The following is a 20,306-nucleotide window of genomic DNA, read 5'->3' as shown; positions in this document are numbered from 1 at the left end:
TCACATCAACTGGAAATTGAGTATTTTTGGGGTTATTCTTATTATTATGTTTTTAAAGACAGTGCCCTTTAACAATAATCAGTAGACCTCACTTGTTTCTTTGTAAAGATAGCCTTTTAGAGTCTGCTCTCCTTTTAAATGAAAATAGGGCAGCAGTTATGGTCACACTTTTGTTAATTTAGTTGCCAGTCAGCTCCAAATCAAAAGAAAATAAGGCTGCAGAGTGTAATTAACATTCAGTTCAGTCGTTTTGTCCCTTGTCTAGCCCCCAAGCTTTGTTAAAATTGCCATCTGAATGCTGAAGGCTGTAGGGAAATCGATTTGATTCTAATCGCACCATGAAAAGAACATGATCTAACTGCTTTCAGCCCTCCGTAAATCTGTACTAGGTCTTTAGCACAATGCAACTTCCAATTTAAAAAGCACTGAATGTCTCGTCAATGACTTTGTGAAGAAAAAAGAACAAGGAGCAGACATAAAAATTCCAATAGTTGTTTAAGCATTAAAGTTCATTTGCATCACAGCAAACCTGAAAAGGGCTGACCTCTCAAACCGCCTCTCAGGTCTATGAAGTTGTAGCCTTGACAAGCTCACATTGACAGAGCTCATTGACTCTGAAAGGCTACTCTATCAATGGTGAAAAATGGCAATAGGTTCTACTCTGAGCAGGCATCTGCCTGCCCACCCGCTGCTAAACCAATGGCAAAACTGATTCAAAACCTGAATCTACCTTGTAATCTTCCTTTCCAGGACCTTTTAATAATAGATTAAGATCACTATACAATTTAATTTCATTGTTTGCCCTAAAGACTGTGAAAAACATCCAAGCTTTTCAAATTCCAATAAAATTACATCTATATTACAATACATAAATATAAATAAGAAATTGATAGGTACTATTAATTGGTTTATTCAAACAAGAGGACAGCTTAAAGTCATTTGACTAGCATGAGATAAAAATACATGCAGACTCAAGACCATGATTCTTTATTTTCCCATAGCCTTAAATACTACCTACCCTTCCTATAGTATAATGTGGAATAGTCATAGCTCCCAAACACACCATATTACTAATATAGAAATGTTAATGAAAATTAGACTGTAAAATATTTCTGCAAACCTCAGAGCCTGGAAAAAAAAAGAAATTCATTAAACAGCATCACACAATTCACTATAGTAAGTTTTCTTCCTACTTGACAGGTGAAAAAAAGCACTTGCACGTGCAGCTTAATTAATCACTGCTCTTGACATCTCAATGATTTACAGTGAGGAGCAGGTGAGGATATACAAAACCAGAAAGGAACACTTGATTTGAGTGTAGCATTTCCAGCACACTAGGATGACAAGCTTGTATATTCTATCAATGGTGTACAGAAAAACCCATAGAGCAAATTATTTGTTAGCCACAACAAAAGCACAAATTAAGTGGAAGAGAGACTTGCTTATTAGGAAGATTTAATACTATCCAGCTTTTAATTTTTTTTTTAAACCCAGTCCAATATTTGAGCAAAGAAAAAAACCTGCAATTCAAGTACACTTTTCAGCATACTAATGATAAGAAAACATGCTTTGTAACATATTTCACGAAAAAAGTAGAGTCTTCAATGCTATCCACAGAATTTTGTAAAATAGACCTCTTCAATTTTCTAGATGAAATGTTTAATGAAATATTTCTGTAACATAACTGATTCTTTAAAGACATTAATGTCTAACAGTGTCTTTTGAAAAGTCAGACTCCCAAAAAACCCCAGTGCAGAATACACTTTCACTGATGCTTATCGCTTCTGATTCAGTAAAATAAAGTTATTCCCTCAAACATGGAAGAAAAAAAAATCTAAGCCTAAATATGAACTTTCCATGCAGAAACAAGGAGAGTACTGAATCCATTACCAACTGCAAGACATTTCTGTTACACCTTTGCAGTGTCTATCCAGTTAGCTCCAAATGGAATTATGATGATCTGGACAGGAAGGCTGTGCAGCAACAGGACCCCTTCTGGCAGTGCATGGCCAGGAACACGCACACTGCACTAAACCACACTAGCAAATGGGCCAAGGCCCCCTCAAGTCCTGCTGTAAATCAGTGAATGACTGGTACAATATTAAACAAAAGGATCTTACATGACTCCCAAAATGGTGCTAATTTGAGTACATCCTTTTGTCTTTATTATATGGGGAAACAACCCAGATAGCAACAACACGATCCTCCACTAACAATTGTATTTGTAGTTGCTTGGGAAAAACCAAAGACTCTCCCTTATGTGCATTTGATCTTTAACTTCTCATCTGAAATCATACATATGTATACGTAGTGCACTATTAGCCCAATAAATAGCATGGGATTTTCAAATTCCTTCATACAAAACTTTACCACAATCAAGTATTATTGGTTTTGAGTATCGCCCTGAACAAATACACTTTATGCTTAAATTTCAAAATACAGAGAGACAACACTAGGCAGACTTTTGTTAGCTTCTCACATGGTCAGAATTTGTATTAACCAACACAGAAAAAAGTCAAAGGATCCTGACAGAGGTTGGAACTATAGCATCACTATATTCCACTCACTCAAAGAGAAAAATGACAGAAGCAGGAATTTCTAGTCATTCTGTCTACAAAATTTATACCCAAGTAATTTAGCCATCAGCACAAATGATGAAATAGAAAATTAGAAGATAACTGAGTCTCATATCCTCACTTTCAATACGGCAGAACATTTCCCCAAGCCAATTTTGAGGCCCATACTAGTACCACAAATATGCCAAAGCTGTACGCAAAACACACATAACTGAATGAAGTACATCTGTGCTGAGAATGTCCTCATCTTGAACACTATACCTCAAGTAAACCAATATAAACTGCAAATTGCTAAGATTGCCATGTTGCTAAGGAATTCTCCATTTGTGAAGGGAGAAGATCACAAAGGTGAAACCTGAGTTGATTTCAGATCCTGACATCTTGGACTATCTGCTTTAGTGCACAGTATTTTGAAAAAGTGTCTGTTCTACTACACTGGTGAACATGGAGATCTTGCATAATTTCTCCTATTAGTAGCTAGGATATTTCTTATTTTAGGCCATTGTAAGGGTGCTCATCCCAGAAGCCACTTCAGCATCCATGCAAGAAATCAAGTGAAATCTATACTGAACAGAATGAACAATATCTGGAAACAAATGCAGCAGTCTGGTGCTTTTTACAGGATCTTGAAATAACTGCCTGTACAACAAGATTGGTATTGCTGCATTTTGCCTTACTAGATCAATTACTTTGTGCAGAAAGTGAGTCCAGCCTAAAGCACAGATCAAAGCTACAGATCACACAGAGAAATACAATCAACAGAATTGTGGAGCAGGAGAACTGACAACATCGAGTTGACTTCATGAAACTTCGCATTCTGGAAGATAGCCCTGAGGATATGGTCTCACACGATCCATAAACTAACCTCATTTCTACAGGTCTCAACCCTGGGTTGGTACATCACAAAGAGATGAATTTAAAGCTTAGTGAACCAAATCATACCAATTACTTTCTGAAAAGGTCTCTTCCACCAAACTATTTGCTGACATAAAGAAAAACTCAGCGTTATTTGACACTATTGCATGTAACACTTTTTAATATCTAAACTCAAGATGATTCCTCAGTTACTCTGGTTGCCTTGATTGTCAAATTCCTGGAGTGTTTAAGAAAGCAGTAAAGCCACGAAACTTGTGCAGGATAGAGAAGGTGTACAGAAACATACACCCCATTTATATTATCCAGGAGTAAAATGGAGAGGATGTTGTATTATCACCAATGTACTAATTGACAGATACTGAATGAGTATTTTCCAAAGGCATTTTGGTCTGCAGTAGAACACTTAGCAGAGAGAAACTACTAAAGAAAGTTCCTAGAAGTTCATTTAAGTCTTCTGTAAGTTTCCTCTCAAATACACACAATCCAAAGGATTTTCAAGATGCTAACTGATATTTTAGCCACTGGATATTTTAGCTGTCCTACAAGAGTTAAGTCACCAGCTAAGTGTTGCTAGCTACTTTCTATAAAGAGGTAATACTGACTAGAGGCAACCATTTGTGAAAATTTCATAACATGGAAAAGCCTTGTAGCACAAATAGTCTTGACCTTGGCAAAAATAACACACTTCCCCTTAAGAAGGCCTTGAAATGTGGTGAAAAAAAACACATTTCACAGGCAGACAGGTATTGAACTGATCCATGAAGCATCATGAGTACACTTCATGTTGTTGAACTTTTAAATAAAGATCTGTAACTCAATCATTCTAGGATTAAATTCTAGCTCTGATTCTGTCATCATATGGAAACAAAACCCATGAAGCTCTGATCACTCCAAGGAAATTACTCAAATCTAGCCATGACAATCTAAAGCATCCACCTCCTGCTGAAGGACATTCTCACAGAAAAGGCCACAGAAAATGAACATGTAAAATAGAATTGACCGTAACAGGGATGAAAATAGGATCAAATCTCCACCAAATAACTCATCAGGTGTCATTCTCTGTGGGAAATTTTACACTGAACATGAATGAAAATTCCACTTCCATCTCCTCTTTTAAGGTTAGAGATGTTAAATTTGGTCCCTGTCATTTATTTCCAAAATATCCAGGAGTATGCCATGGAAAATATTTCAAGGCCAGTGTAGGTTGAGAAGCTAAAGGATCTCTGGTTACATCTCTATTAAGAAACGAAACTGTGCCCAGAAACATTCCCATTCATTTCAAGCCAGCTGGCAGGGAACAGCTTACATCTCTATCAGTAAGTTTTCATAACCTCCGAACCACTCATAGTGCCTGAAGCATTCTGATAATGCCTATGAATTGTTACACAAAACAGACCCAGAGCCTGCCAGGGACCTTCCTAGAAGTACCAATCATAAAGCAACAACTCCTAGGAACATTCTCAGGTTTAGTTTATTAGTACATAGGAATAATTTGACTCCTGCTGTTAGGAGTGTCTAAGGGCAGTGGCCAAGAATGGGAGAGAAGCCTCATGGCCAGAAAGACTGAAAGGCAGCACAACTTGACAAAACTCTGTAGAAGACTTTAAAATCCATCACTTCACTAGTTTGCATGCTAAAGAGAATGATCCCTCTCAAAGGGACAGCCTTTAATTTAATTTCATTGTCCCTTGTACATCCGAGGGCTGAATCAGAAAAATACTGGTTGATCCTGTAGCCACTTTACCAATTTAGAAAAAATAAATCTGGCAACTTAGTATTTCCCATCATTACTATAGTTCTAGATTCAGTAATTTATTCCAAAATTCAGCAAAAAATATTTTTATGAGCAAAAAAAATTAAAAGTATCTGGTCATTTCACACTTTACATGTGTTTGGTAAGGTATGAGACTTATTAACTCCTTCACTATTCTCTTCTGTAGAACTGTCCCTCTCATCCTCCCAACTGTTTTGTCAGCAGTAATGGTTCTGGAACTACTGTTTTCTTCATTAAATAACTTACTTTTTATATAATGCTTGAGTTACTGGAATGCTATACTTCAGCAGAAAATAACATTTTACTGTGATTTGCTTTAATAAAGTAGAAAAGTGAATACTTTCCAGACCTACAGTACTTTGAGAAAAATCAAAAGAGGCACAGAAGTGTGTCACTACTTCACACTTGCCAGAATTTCATTCTGGTTTTCTGTTTTACAGTAATAGTCTAACAAGCTATTGTTCTGTCAAGTGCTTTCTACTTAGTTTAATTTTACCATATAAATTTCAGGTAATTTTGCCTTCTAATTCTTTCCTCAACAGTGTTTGCATATGTTCCTTATTTGGGATTATCTCTAAATTGCTAAAGACAGAATCCTAAAAATGTTCCTTTCTAAACTGATTTCCAAATCTTACAACTAACTAGATCATTTTTATTATGCTCTTTCAAAATAGCTCTACACCAATTTCACCCAACTGATGCTTGTAGTTTCAGGAACACATCAGTCTGGACAGGAAGAGCAATATCAAAAGCAACACTAAACCCAAACCACTGCATGATCCCTTTATATACCTTAGCCAGCACAACATAAAAGAGGCTATAACATGGAAATGGTAATTTTACCCAGATTGCTTTGAATAATATTAAAATGTTCAGAGACATAATTCTAATCACAAATGCAATTAAATTTTAAATAGCATTTAGAATATTCATGATACATCCCAGAGATACACTATATTTAGGATTTATATAAAATCAAGAAAAAACAATATCACAAATTTAACTTCAGAATACATATTTTCGAAGTACTAAAAGGTTTACATTTGATCTATAAAGAACCAAACTAGTATTCTGTGATCTCCTTTTATCTGTAAGTATTCTTCATGCCAATCTTAATGCCCTGTCCTCCACCAAGCAAGTCTGCAAATTAAAGCCATGGTAAAACTAGCTGCTCCCACACCCCATTGTGCACCAACTCTCTACTATAACCTTTAGGAAAGCACATGAAAACCTGGTAAGCTTTTGTAGGTTGCTGTGAAGGAAATGAAATCTGATTTCAGATAGAGAAAAAAACTAACCACATAGGTATACACGTGATGATTTTGCATTTATTTGTTCTACAAGCTGAGCTACCTGAGTATATGGATGACTTAGTGACTCTTCTAACCAAAATAACAGTGAATAATATCTAAAGCAAAATATTCCAGGCCTGAATCTTCTGATTTGTTGAAGTTTCCTTCCATAGTTAATACTTAAAAAAAAAAAAAAAACAGACCTCTGAATACATTTCAAAACAATGGTCAAGAATGCATATTTGATACACACAAGTTCCACTTTAAAAAAAGTTATACTAAGTTGACTAGAACCAACACAGAAATTATATGAGCTCTGGTTAGGATAATCATAAATACATTACAATTTTAAGGATTCTTCCAAACTGAACTACAATGTAAACTGTCTAAACAGATGCTTCAAAAACAAGGCACTTTTTGTCTTAAGCAATTGCCTTGTGGAATTCCTCAGGAAAAGCATTATGACATTAAGAGTACCTCCAGTGCTAAGTCCCTGGCAGATGGGCATAGGAGAAAAACATAAATTTTCTTCAGTTTTGAAAATAAATGTAATATATTCATAAATTCAATAAACTGATCTAATGTATTTTAACATTAATATCATCCACTGAGAAACAAGACTATCACATTTAAGAAAATTCATTCTAGCCCCTCCACTACATATTTAATTTATACTTTGGAAGTTGTAATTAGCTATGTTTATACAGCACTCTGAAGATGTGAACTGCTATGAAAGTGACAACTAATGATGAGGCTTAAGCAGCATTCATCAGCTTTGTGTGAATTAACAAACAAACAAATTGCTCTTGAAAGTACTAGTACAGATCACACTGTAAAATATCTAATTCTATTCATTTTAAGAGATTGCCCATGAAGCATTTGAAACATGCAATTTACTTGTACAATACCAGCTTTTAAGAAATCTAGCACTACTGCAATGCTATGATAGCTTTCATTATTACTGTTTCTGTTGAAATTATACATTCTATTTACCCATCAGGAACTACAGCATTTAGTTAATACTGAAAATGAGTGTCAATTCATTTGAAAAAGTGGCTTCAAATGGGCACCTCAGCCTGCAGTGCTTTTTGAATTATAATTCACTATGCCATTCTTTTTATTTAAAGAATAACAACTTAAAGACTTACTGTTCATTTGTACAACCTGGAATTTGTCCCAGAAAAGATGGCAAATTCTATGAGTAAAACTTAAGATCATTTATGATCTAGATCTGCAAATGAAGGACTTACTTCCTGCAACTTTCTTGCAGCTTTTATTCATTAAAATCAAATCAAGACCACATAAAAGGAGAGAAGCAATAAGATACTGAATCCATTAAAACACTTATTTTGCTGCTGAAGAGTAGAAGGCTTTTTCCAAATATCTCAGTGCAAACAAAGGAAACAAGACTATGCAAAGACTCTAAAACCAGCACTGAAAAGAAAAATTCAGTGAAAGGAAGGCTTTCACTGCATGGAAACACATTAAAATTATATAATTAACAATTAAACTCACAAGCATTTATGGCTTAATTAATTCCTAATTTGAAGCACCTGCTGATTTAAGGAGATAAACCAATACCTTATTTTTCACTGCATAAAAAGAAGCATGTATTCCTATTATTCACAAACTTTCAATAATTTCAAATTTGTACTTACATTTGTGATAACTTTCCCAAGTTAGAACTTAAAAAGTCAATGAAAGGCAGTAAAAATACAGAATTAAGATAACCACTAAGAAAATTATTCTAACTCTGAAGCTGCAATTGACATTTAGTCTACATGAACCATTTAAAAAAATCTTTTTTTGAAAAAGCTGCAAACTATACCAGTAATTCAAGACCAGAGTAGATTGATTAAGTCTCATTAAAACAGACACTTCTTAATTGGTCATTCCGAGAAAAATTCCTCTTCTTTATTAAAACTGTTGTTTCATTTAATAAAATCCTTGAGAAACCCTCCCACTTGTTAGCTCACAATATCTGTAATTCAACAAATTTATTAGTCTTCTATTTCAGTAGAAAAGAGCAAATATGAAGACTTGTATATTTTTGTTATGCAATTAACACATGATCGGCACAAATTTCAGGATGGGAACACTCCCACCATGCTTTCAGAAATCAAACTCCCAAACTGTAAAGTCTTGGGAGTCTTTTGTGATCACTGCAGCAAAGGATATAACACAAGTCAGCTCCAAGGAACTGTGTTTTCACTGGGATTCACTTAGAATAAGGCTGAGCTCGCAAAGCTCTCAGGGTAACACTTCACAGATAAGTGCAAGTAATGTAAAAGAAGCAACCTTTTATTTATTGATCATTTGTTATACTTGTTTTACAGTATGAGTACAAGTGGGAAATAATTAATTGTATCTAAAAATTAAAGGGAAGAAATAAGCATACATCATCACGGACCCCTGTTTCCTCAAGAATCCTGGCTGTTGTGACTATACTTATGGCTGAGTCCAGCCAGGGAAAGGATAGCTAAAGAAGTAAAAGCACAGAAAATAATTTGATCAACACAACCCTCTTCCAAGACACAGGTAAAGTTAGACACAAGTAGTTCAAGCATTTACATGTGAGTAGTTCACACCAAATACATTAGTCTTACGTATCAGCAAAACTGCGGCAGTAGCAGCAAACCAAGGTAGTGAATTTTTTTTATTTTTTGGTGGGAGAATATGAAGTTGCTTCTTAACACAGCTCTACTGGCATCTACTGAGCAAATAACAGACTGGAACCTAGATGAACCAGGCATTTTTTACAACTGCTGTTTTTGCTGAGCAGCTCCAGGTAATTCACAATGCACTGCCTCTTATTTTCCACACCTCTAGGAAAGTACATATTGTTAGTTTCCTGCACTTGTCACAGCACTCTGACATAAACTAAATTCCTAAGATTTTTCTTTAATGCAGAAGCTTGTGGATAAAATTCAATACTGAGATCTCACAGGGTTCAAACCCTATAGTTCCCAGTAAGAGGAATTTAAGGGTATCACTTCATATTTTCGTGCTCTATATCTACCAAGACAAAGTTAAATCCACCTGTATCTATACAAACAACCCAAATGGCAGTAACTTTTCACCATTTTTCTGTAAGTAAAAGTAGTAGCCCTGACTAGAATAATTAAAAATTCTTCTGCTTCTTTTCTACACCAGAATTTCCAAATATGTCCTTGAAAAATATTCCATAGCTTTCCCCCTTAACTCCTCTACCAAAGAAAAATATTCTTTCCCAGCCATTTTCAGGATTAAGAGTTAGGAGCTTGGAAAAGCATACTCTTCCCTTTCACTTTGTCTTTAAAAACACATGTTAATTAATTCTCTCTATATATTCTTCATATGTCCAACAGATACCAAGTTCTGAGTTTTCTATCTGAGAAACAACCCTGTAAGCACACATTCATTTGGCAAGCTGCTGACATAGACAAATGATGCGGATCTGAAATCTCCACATTGATTTAAATTACTTTTACTCTGGAAGAATAATCAAACTGTCATCAGTGTCTAGTGCCATTGTGCATCTACAATGGCACAAGATACTTTGTTTAGGCAGCTGAGTCCTAAGTTGCACTAATGCTGGACATCCAAGTCCTAAGTTGCACTAATGCTGGACATCCAAGTGCAGAAAAAGATGCAAAGGTCCATAAATGTCTTCTGGTACCAACTTGAACAGGAAAAATGCAACATTTACTGATAGCCTGGGCCACACTCTAGGATGACTTAGACAAGTTCAGTCACAAATCTGTGTCCATGCTCCAGCTGTTCATACTCTTTCCAGGACTCTTCTCTCCTTATGCATTCTACCTTAAAGCAACAATGAAACTGTTATCCTCTTTCCAGCCTCCTCTGAACAAAGTATCTGTGGTTGGGCTTTTTTTTTTTCCAGGTTTATAGTTTTGGAAGGAGCTTCCCTTTTTACCTTATCCCACGTATCTTCCCTAACTGTTGCTTGACCAGGTTCCCACACAGAACCTCTCTCCTCAGCTTCAAACTGTTTTCTGACTCTAGATGCTAGAAGCCTTTGTATTTTTTCTGACACTGCTTGACACTGTAAAAAAGTTGATTATAGGACCCAGTCTAGAAGATGAGAGCTTGCGACATCAACCCCTACCAAGTTACATCCTGTTATCATTTCCTGCTACAACACATTATGTGAGAAAACTGGGTCAAACTTCATAACAGCAAAAGCATTTGCATTGAGAAGTTAAACATGGACAGTAGTAACAGATGCTTCTCTTGTGTTTGCTACCTACAGTGCTAGGCCTTGACTGGTAAAAGTCGTCTCTGCAAGCTAGTGAACTCACCTGCTTATCTGCTGAAGCAATCACTAGATTCTAATTTCTTCTAGCAGATTTTTGGGCTATGGATATGCAATCATGCTACAGGATACTTACTAGTTTGCAACAGCTTGAGGATAAAAAACTTAGGGTTTGATATAATTCACACTGACACCAATATTTTTGTTTCAGTTAGTTTCTCCACAGACTCCAACATTACCAGGAGGCTTTTCTACTTTATTTTGTATATAATTAAAATTAGCCTTAAGTAATCTCTTAAAGGGACTAAGCATTAAGATCTCAACACAGATAGTCAGATGATATGAAAATGCATACCAGTTTTGTTATAATCAATGTTTATCCCATAAATATTTTTTTGCCTTTACTTATTACCTCGAAAAATGATGATTTTGATAAAGAAAATCATGACATTGTTCTGAATTCTTGTGTACTGAATTGTACACAAGTTGTAGCATTAAGAGGCATAACACAAGAGAGAACATATACAAGGCATGACATGAAATGGAAAGACGAACAGTACTAAATAGTGAGGAGATGATGGGGAGGCATAGAGACTTCTTGCAAAGTAGTGAAATAGAACTAGCCAAAGACAATTTTTATACACACAGAAGAGGTGGGAGGGTAGTCTAATTAACTGCACTGAGAAAAGGAAGTGAAAACCAGGCATGTGTAATGAGCTTCTGTTGTGAGCAATGCTCTAAGTGCCAAGTGTACATAGACAAAAGGCTATTTTCAAGTTCTTCATGTAAAGGAAGAAAAGCATCTTACTCAACTAAGCTTGGAAGAAAAATTCAAAAAGAAAAATCAAGTATTCTTTTTAAAAACTGCTCTTTTAACAAAAAAACATGTGGTTCTTTGGAGACACAGTGTAATCAGAAGCTCCTCGAAAACAAACTGCCACTCATTCACTGGCAAATTTTGATCATTTCAGGGTATCACAGAGAAGATGCAGCTATTAAAGAGCATATTGAAAGTTGGTTCAATAACAGTAGTAGCTTTACAAATGGCTCTAGGAGGCATTCAGCTATACTACCTCTCATTGAGTTATAAGTTCAAAGTCCTGACTGGTGTCTCCTGTAACTTTAACCAGTACAACAGACAACTGATACCAAAATGTGCAAAATAAAAGTGATTCAAGTAAGATCTAGCAACAGATTTTAATGGTGAAGGAGGAAAAAAAAAATCAAAATGAGAACAAAAACAGTACAATTCCAACTATCAAAAACTATATTAATAATTCAACTTACTCTTTTACTGAGGCAGATAACTGGCCACATACTACAACCTAAAGTGCAGCAGCAGCAAAGGCATCCACATAGCAGCCATCGCACATTAACTGGAAGATTCTTCTTAAGACAACTGTTAACTCTACTGATGCTGGCTTTGAATTCTTCAGGTGCAACCTACAAGGGAAATGAAAAAAAAAGAAACAAACTAGCACTAAAGCAGTGTACTTTATTACTTTTACAGTACTCTATATTTGTAACACTTGTTTTTGCAATAAAACCTGAACTTGAATTCCAAACTTCAAAGATACTCACCTTTCCAGTTAAAGATGAAGGAAATTCTGCTTCAAATTTGTTGCTTAGTCCAAACCTGCAAAAACAAAATTTAGATTGTACCAAAATTATAAATAACCCTAATCCATGCCACAAATTACAAGCACCTCATAATACTCTCAGGGTCTGTATCAGTAACAGCAATAATTTCAGGAAAACACTACTTGTTATTAAGAGTAATTCTTAAAATTATACTAACAAACAAAAATATACCATTGTACATAGATTGAAAACCATCTTGCCCACAGTCTCTTCTCATAGTTCTCTTGATACTATTGACTCTTCCCCAAAGTCAGCAAAACCTATAAGCAACAGTGGCAAGTGAGGTAAGCGAAGTACTTAAGGGGAAAGGGAAGCAACTTAAGGCCACAGTTTGAACTACCTCTCTCCTGCACCAGTATGGGTGTATCTTGAAGAAAAGCCCATCCAGTGCTAAATAACTGTTCTAAGCATAAAAATGGAATAAACACCAGCTTGATTTTCAGAAAATAAATACATAATAAATTTCAGAACACAAAATGCTAAGTAACAAAACACAGCTTAAACAAAAACTAACTATAAATGTAAAGTTGTGAAGCAGTTTGACATGAGCTGGAGTTATTGAATCTATTGGGTTTCACAAGATCTAAAGGTCAGAAGAGTGTCAGCTTATATATTAAAAATGTTTTCTACCTTACAGTTGTTTGGTTGGGTTCATGAACAGATGAACCTCAAAGAAAATCTGAATATTTTCTGGCATCTGGGCTGGACAATAACTTCATGTAGAGACTATACAGACTATAAAATCATTGATGTGACTGGCTACTAGTTTGGTATACAGCAGTCACTGTAAAATTTAATAAAAATTCTGAATATAAACCAGAGCAGTCTATCAGATACTACAAACAAAATTCAGAAACTAAACTGCTCAAGACTTGAAATACTGGCAGCAACACCTATCACACATTGCTGCATTGTATGCAGAAAGAAAAGCTTACCTGAGCCTTGACAGATGAAGATTTTAAACACATAATTTGCTTTCACAATATGCTATCAAGCAGCTAGGTACTTCCCAGAGTTTTTGGGTTGTTTTTCTTTTTCTTACTGAAATGAATTATCTGCATGCCAGTGGAGAACTTTGTCCAAGTAATCAAATAGGCAGTTATGTGGTAAGCTACTGTGGAAACCTCATAAAAGCCAGTGGACAAAAACTGGCAGATGAGTTTCTTTGTAGATAAATAAAAGATGGTGAATTTTGAGATTCCTAAACTATGCTTATGTGACACTCAACTAAAGTTTGACAGGTACAGCTCACAGGACAGATCTTTTATCATCACTCATTATTCTCTTAAACATCACATCAATGCAAGCACCAGTCACCAGAAATAGCAATAAAATACTGGGCACTGCTGGGAAAGTGATTAACATAATTTTGACTCTCCATGAAACCCTCAGTATTCAGTATTGGCTGCAGCTCTGCTATCCACATTTCATGAAGGATTTGGAGTTAGAAAAAAGCAGAGAGGAGGAAGGCTAGTATAATAAAGGGAATAAAGCAGCTGCCTCAGTAGACTAAGGCTGACATTAAGCTGGAAAAGAGAAGGCTGAGGGGGACATATGATTAAAGTGCAAGGTTTCCGGAAGGCAATGGGTAAGGGGAGTGCTCATCAACAAATCCCACAACAGAGAGTGCTGAGTGAAATTAGTCAGAAATTGGTTTAAAACAGTTAAAAGAAAGTGCAGTTAAAAATAAAGCACAAGTAGGTAACTTCTGGGTTTGTTTCCACTTTACATTACTAATGCAAGCAGTGCTAAAAGATTTGAAGCAAGATTACACAAGTTCCCTGACAAACACACTGAAGCAAAGACAATGCTGAAGCATACATTACTCACATAGCTGTAGATGCCAAAGAGTACAAGAAGACTGGACACCAGGAACAGCCAGACTTACATGCAATCCATACACAGCAATACCTGTTGCCAAAGTTTGCAGCAGCACACTGGGTTACATAGTTTGGGGATGTAGGTGACTTTTTCATAGGGTCTTAAGGCAAAGGAAGCAGGTAATTTTCCTATCATTGATTACAGGCAGTAGAAACATAAAATGATTTGTGTTGGAAGGAACCAAAAATCATCTAGTCCAATCTCCCTGTCACTAGATCAAGTTGCTCAAAGCTGCATCCAACCAACACTTCCAATGAACCAAGTGCTCCATCGAACACTTCCAGTGATGGTGCATCCACACCTTCTCTGGGCAATCTGTTCCAGTGTCTCATCACCTTCATCCTTATACCCAAACTAAACCTATGCTCTTTCTGTTTAAAACTATTCCCCATAGTCCTGTCACTATAGGCCCAGGCAAAAAGTCTTTCTTCACCTTTCTTATATGCCTCCTTTGAAGAATGAAAGGCTGCAATAAGATCTCACAGGAGACCTTATTTACACAGAAGTTATCTACCATATTTCATTATTTGTAACTAGAATAGTAGCTCTGCAAGTCTGTAAGTCTCTCAAAACTGGTGAAATAACAAATGAGAATTGTTACAGAGAAACACACATAGAAAGTTTACTACTTCAACACAGAACAAAGGAAACTTAAGTTACTGAAAGCATTGCTACAATTGAAAATCCTGCTGAATACTCCATGACAGGAGGACCATCCACCTTTTCTTCAAACTGCTGAGTGAAACTAAGCGCTGAGGCAAAAGTTACACAAATGTCAGAGTCATGCCCTATCAGTTAAGTGTCATTCCCTACTTAAAACTGCCAGTAAGTTGAAGTGGAAACTCAAGTTTGAAAAAAACCCTTGGATTCACATACATTTTAGAAGTAACCAAGCCTGGAGAATGACTCCAAGCTCGAGATACACAACTGCCATCACAAGTCACAAAACTAAAAGGTAACACCACTTTACTATATAATTAGTTTATTAAATCAGTATTTGTGAAGTATTGAAATGTTGACAGCTCCATCAAACACAAACAAATATTCATAAAGCTCACAGAAGTCATGCCTGACAAAAGCAACTCCCACTGGAAAAGCTCTATAGCTATCTGAAATTACAAACACTGAGGCAGAGTGAGGCACAGAAACTTCCAACCAATGCAGCTACACTTGGCTGAAGTTATAAGCAAAGAGATTGAGAGCCTGTATTCAAGGCTTGTGGTAATTCTTAATACATGGTGGGGTAGCGAAGCTGAAGCTAACTCAAACAGTTACCAGCATAATTTTGAGCTTGACATATCAGAGTCTTGTCATCATATGCAGGTAGTAAACAAGGGTGACTCCATACATTAAAAGCATACCATACACTGTAAGTAGTTATGTGATCTCAGAATTGTCACTCTTGACTGCAAGCTGAAATTTCGAAATTAAAGTATTAGAAACTCTGTAGAACACTCCTACATGTTCAATGTAAATACATAACTGTTCTGACAAAAAAAAAATAGCAAAAATAAGCCTTAAAATAAAATATTGGAAATCAATGTTGCATTTCCTTTGACAGCTGTCCTATTAGCTTTCTTTAGTACAATACTGCATCTCCAGTGACACCCTGCACCCTTCTCTGCTTGCTCTATGCCTTTCCCACTTTACATCATGTCTTCAACAGATCCATGCTCACCTCATGCATGAGTATTTTCTTTACCCTTCCTGGACCTGAACAAGCATTTCTGGAACCTGACTCCACTTCAAAGTTACAGATAAATTCCTGCCCTTGTATACAGTGCAGAAAGAAATGGTGAGAGGTGGAAACTTTAAAGTACAGAAGTTTACAGTATAGGACACAGGCAATTTGGAACCTTTCCCAGCATGCAGCTCAGATCATCTTAACACAAAAAATTGATACATGTTATCCTCTTCCTCTTTGTCCTCTCTTATGGAGACACTAAACCATTTTTTGACTGCCTTAACTCTTACTCTTTAGGTCCACATGTTCCCAACCCTTAAAGAATAAATATATATTTCACAAATCTTAACATGCTTCATGATTCTCACATAGTCCTGTTTTCACTCATGTGTCCTTGATACAGAGTAAGGTTGAAAACTATATTAGCAGACTTCAGTTTAACAATAAAGAAACTTACTTCAGTAAATACATATTTTCTAAGTTCTCTTTCCCCCTACAAAAAGCTATCTTGCATTAAGATATAAGGTGCTGTAACAACAGCACAGAAAAGCATTCATCAGCACATCCCAATGGCTCTCCATCATTCCAGCACTGCAAGAATAAATCCAGTATTACTAGTTAATACAGTCTGCTATATATATGATACATGTCTCAACTGGTTGAGGAACAGGAAAACAATCACTGGAAAACACTCACTATCAGACACCTATCATAAATATTCTCTTCACTATTTCAAATACATCATGTACCTCCATTCCTACCATAATACAGATTTCAGAAACAAGTATGAAACACCTTGGACTTTCAGTTCAGTTGTAAGTAAGGATCTCTATTTTCACAGTGCTTTCAATTTTTTTGCCACAACAAGAGAGAACCTCAAATTTTCAGCAACCAGGTGATGTTACTCCTGTCTACCAGGCTATCAAAACTCTGCTGATGTGAAAACAGTTTAACCAAATTTTAAAAAAACAATGTTAAAAAAAAAAAATATTAGCATTGCCGGCAGCCTGCTTCAAACAGTGAGTACAAGGAGAAAACTTAGTGCTAACCAAAACCTCCACATCCTCAAAAGGCAAAGACTTCATACGTTTTATTTGGTTAATATTTAACTGTTTTCCTTTAATTGATTTTAATTACTCAGCTCAGAGTAATTAGAAAAGACTCACTTCCATTCTCTGTTGGATGAAATCAAGTAATGGTAAATGTCTTATGATGTTAATACGTAGTCATGGAATTGACATATTTCAAACTCAACATTATGACTCCTATGTAAGATCAGAAAGGATATGACAACAGACAATGAAAAGAGAGCTTCTGTTTAAATATACACATAGCAGAAGCAGTCAGCAACTCTTCAAACTGCAGAGCCAGGGAGAGCTCAACCCAGTATTTGCTTAACTGCTGATCATTTTTGTCAGACCTTCAGAATGCATGCGTGCTTTTATACTGGCAAGATAAATTCTTCACGTACACAGCACTTGACCTATTCCTTATATCTACCGAATGAATGCTCTAAAAGGGATCTAACTTTTAATAATAAGCTTCTGGATCAATGACAAAAAAACTTGTAGGCTGTACAAAATTAAAAGTGGCCAATGCTATGTAGTTTACTGTAAACACCTGGCACAGTAAAGAAGGTAGACGAAGATCAATTGCCTAATTTTGGAGGCACACTTTGGTATTTCATTGCTCATTCAAAACCTAAAGAACAAGTACTTTAAGGAAGATCTTAAAGTAATAATGAGCTAGTAACTATTAATGAACAATTATCAAGTTAGCCATCCTTCAACCACAAGGCCCTTACTAGTCACAGCCAATGCTTCACAAGCTTCCCCAACATTCCAGTAACGGGCCTTCATCTTGTCTTGCACAACATACCTTCAAGTCTTGGAGAAGAAACCAGGGGTAGCCTCTGTTTCAGTTATTTGTACTTTTCATTTGCTAATTGTGGTTTTGCTCTGTTTTTCAGAAACAGACTAAGGCTACTGACTTATTTTCAGTGAATCACTGGTACAGCTTCTGTTCACAATAAACAATCGTAAGTTGAACACACTGACTACATGCTTCTACTCTTTCACAGGGCCTCCTTGGCCTCCAGCCCCATCTGTGTCCTTCTAACTTTTCAAATCTCTCTCAGTCTATCTATAACTTCCTGTTTTTAACTAGATAACTAACTGCACTGCCCAGCTATTAGCATTTGTGTCAACCTAATAATAAAGCAACAATGTATCCAAGTCCCCAAAAAACTTGTCAGGTCAGTATCTGAAAATCAATAGTTTATGAGACTCAGAGAAGCAGACCACAGTATCTTCAGCTTTTATGTCTGTACTACAAACCTAGCTCTGCTGAACACTGAATACAAAAGAAACCAAAAGTTTGTACTACTGTGCCTTGTCTCCAGGTTTGTATTTCAGCTTCTGACACTATACATTGTAACTGACAACTACTACACTTCAACAGAGCGAGCCTGACAGAACTGATGGAAGGAATGATATCCTCATCTCTTACATTATTGAGAAGTACTACACAAGCTCATGGTCACTTGCTGCTAGACTCAGATACCAAACACGCACAAAACAAAGTTGCTTCTATGTCAAACACAGTGAAACAACACACACCAATCACAACATAATTTTACATGTAGGTATCTGACTAACTGATGCCTTCTCTTTGTTAAAGTCCTCAGAGGTATATCAGCAGCCACAAGTTAAGTGGGAGTGGGAAACAGGCACATAAACAACCTTGTTCAATAGTCAAGCCAGTCATGTGCTGGCACATACCTGTTATACAGAGGATCACAGGCACCTTACTTCCTGACAGCTCATCATTTTGGACAAATACTTCACATTCCTCTGCCAGTCACAGCCCAAGCCAGTCTTGTTTCCTCAGCGCCGACTTAGAGGTTTGCACCTGCCTGCGAGTTTCCAGGCGGCTCCCAGCTGCCCAGCGGGGCCGACAAGAGCCCTCTCGCAGCTTCACGGACGTGGGGGAAGGGCAGCAGCCCCGGCCCGGTGTTCCCCACGCCTACCCCCCGACTTGCCCCAAGTTGCACCCACGAGCTCGGCGCTCCCGGCCGCCCCCGTCCCGCCGCCCGGGCCTCCTCCACCGCCCGCCCCGGCCGCACAGGCCCCGGCGCGGCCCTTACACGGTGACATGGCCAGAGCCGCGCACCACCACCGGGTCGGGGGAGTACTTCAGGAGCTGCTCCTCCAGCGCCCGTTCCTCGTCCTCCTCCTCCTCGTAGATCTCATCGAAGTCCGCCATGGTCGGGCCGGGGCGTCCGATGAGCCAGAGGAGCCGGGCCGACGCGACGGGAGCCGGCCAGGGAGGCAGACGGAAGGGGGCCGGCGGGGGCGCCCCGGGGCCGGGCCGGGCGGCAGCGGGGCCGCGGCGGCGGCAGCGGCTGAAGCAGCGGCGGCTCCGGGCGGGGAAGCGCCCGTCACCCTCCGCGGGGGGAGGGGGCGAGGGGCGGGGCAGGAACAACAACAACAACATCCGGCCCCGGCCCCGCCCCGCCCCGCTCGGAGCCGCGCCGGCCGGGGCGGGCCGTGGGCGGGTGCGCGGCGGCCGGGGCGCGTGGGGCGTCCCAGAGCGCGGCGCTGCCCGGGCCCGGCGCTGCCAGAGGCGCAGAACGACTGGGAGCGACCACAGCAGTCATCGGGTCCAACCCCCTACTCAAGGGGGTCTTCCTAGAGCACAGGGCATAGGATTGTGTCCAGACGGTTCCTCAGTATCTCCGGTGAGGGAGACTCCGCAGCCTCTCTGGACAGTCTGTTCTGGAGTGTGGTCACCTGCGCAGCTAAGTTCTTCCTCCTTCCACACTGCGGTGGAACTTCTTGTGCATCAGTTTCTGGCCGTTGTCCCTTTTCCTATTGCTTGGCACCCCTGAGAAGAAGCTGACTCCATCCTCTGACATCCTCCTCAATATCTCATAGATATTGATTAGGTCCCCCCTCAGACATCTCTTCTCAATGCTGAACAGGCCCAGCTCCCTCAGCCTTTCCTCACAAGAGAGATGCTCCAACCCCTCACTCATCTTTACTGCCCTCCACTGGACCTGCTCCAGGAGCTCCATGTCTCTCCTGCCCTGAGGAGCCCAGAACTGGGCACAGCACTCCTGATGTGGCCTCACAGGGCTGAGTAGAGGGGCAGCATCATCTCCCTCAACATGCCCTTCCCAATACAGCCTGAAATACCATTGGCTTTCTTGACCACAAGGTTTTAACCCTTTTTCAGGCATCCATGAAGCCCACGGCAGAGGGGGTGGGGGGTGTATTCGGACATCTGCTGTGAGCTGAGGGGTTGCCCACTGGTCCCTCTGGCTTAG

At 38.4% G+C, this 20,306-nt stretch overlaps 1 protein-coding gene across 3 annotated transcripts in view; it reads right to left on the bottom strand.

Annotated features, from left to right (window-relative positions):
- CHIC2 (cysteine rich hydrophobic domain 2) overlaps positions 1 to 19,380 on the bottom strand; it is a 31,045-nt gene extending 11,665 nt beyond the window's left edge. For all 3 annotated transcript variants that reach the window (XR_008436727.1, XM_053975539.1, XM_053975538.1), the window contains exons 1-3: positions 19,125 to 19,380; positions 12,355 to 12,409; positions 12,061 to 12,216 (exon numbers count right to left, since the gene is read on the bottom strand). Coding sequence is in view for 2 of the 3 variants with exons in the window: in XM_053975539.1 (XP_053831514.1) it covers positions 12,061 to 12,216; positions 12,355 to 12,409; positions 19,125 to 19,243 (330 nt within the window). In the remaining variant the exon portion in view is untranslated. The remainder of the gene's footprint in view (positions 1 to 12,060; positions 12,217 to 12,354; positions 12,410 to 19,124) is intronic.
- Positions 19,381 to 20,306: the final 926 nt, after the last annotated feature.

This window comes from Vidua macroura, chromosome 4 (assembly GCF_024509145.1).
Source record: "Vidua macroura isolate BioBank_ID:100142 chromosome 4, ASM2450914v1, whole genome shotgun sequence".
Classification (NCBI taxonomy): domain Eukaryota; kingdom Metazoa; phylum Chordata; class Aves; order Passeriformes; family Viduidae; genus Vidua; species Vidua macroura.
Note: the sequence above shows the minus strand (reverse complement) of the source record. Positions and strands in the feature narration are given on the sequence as shown.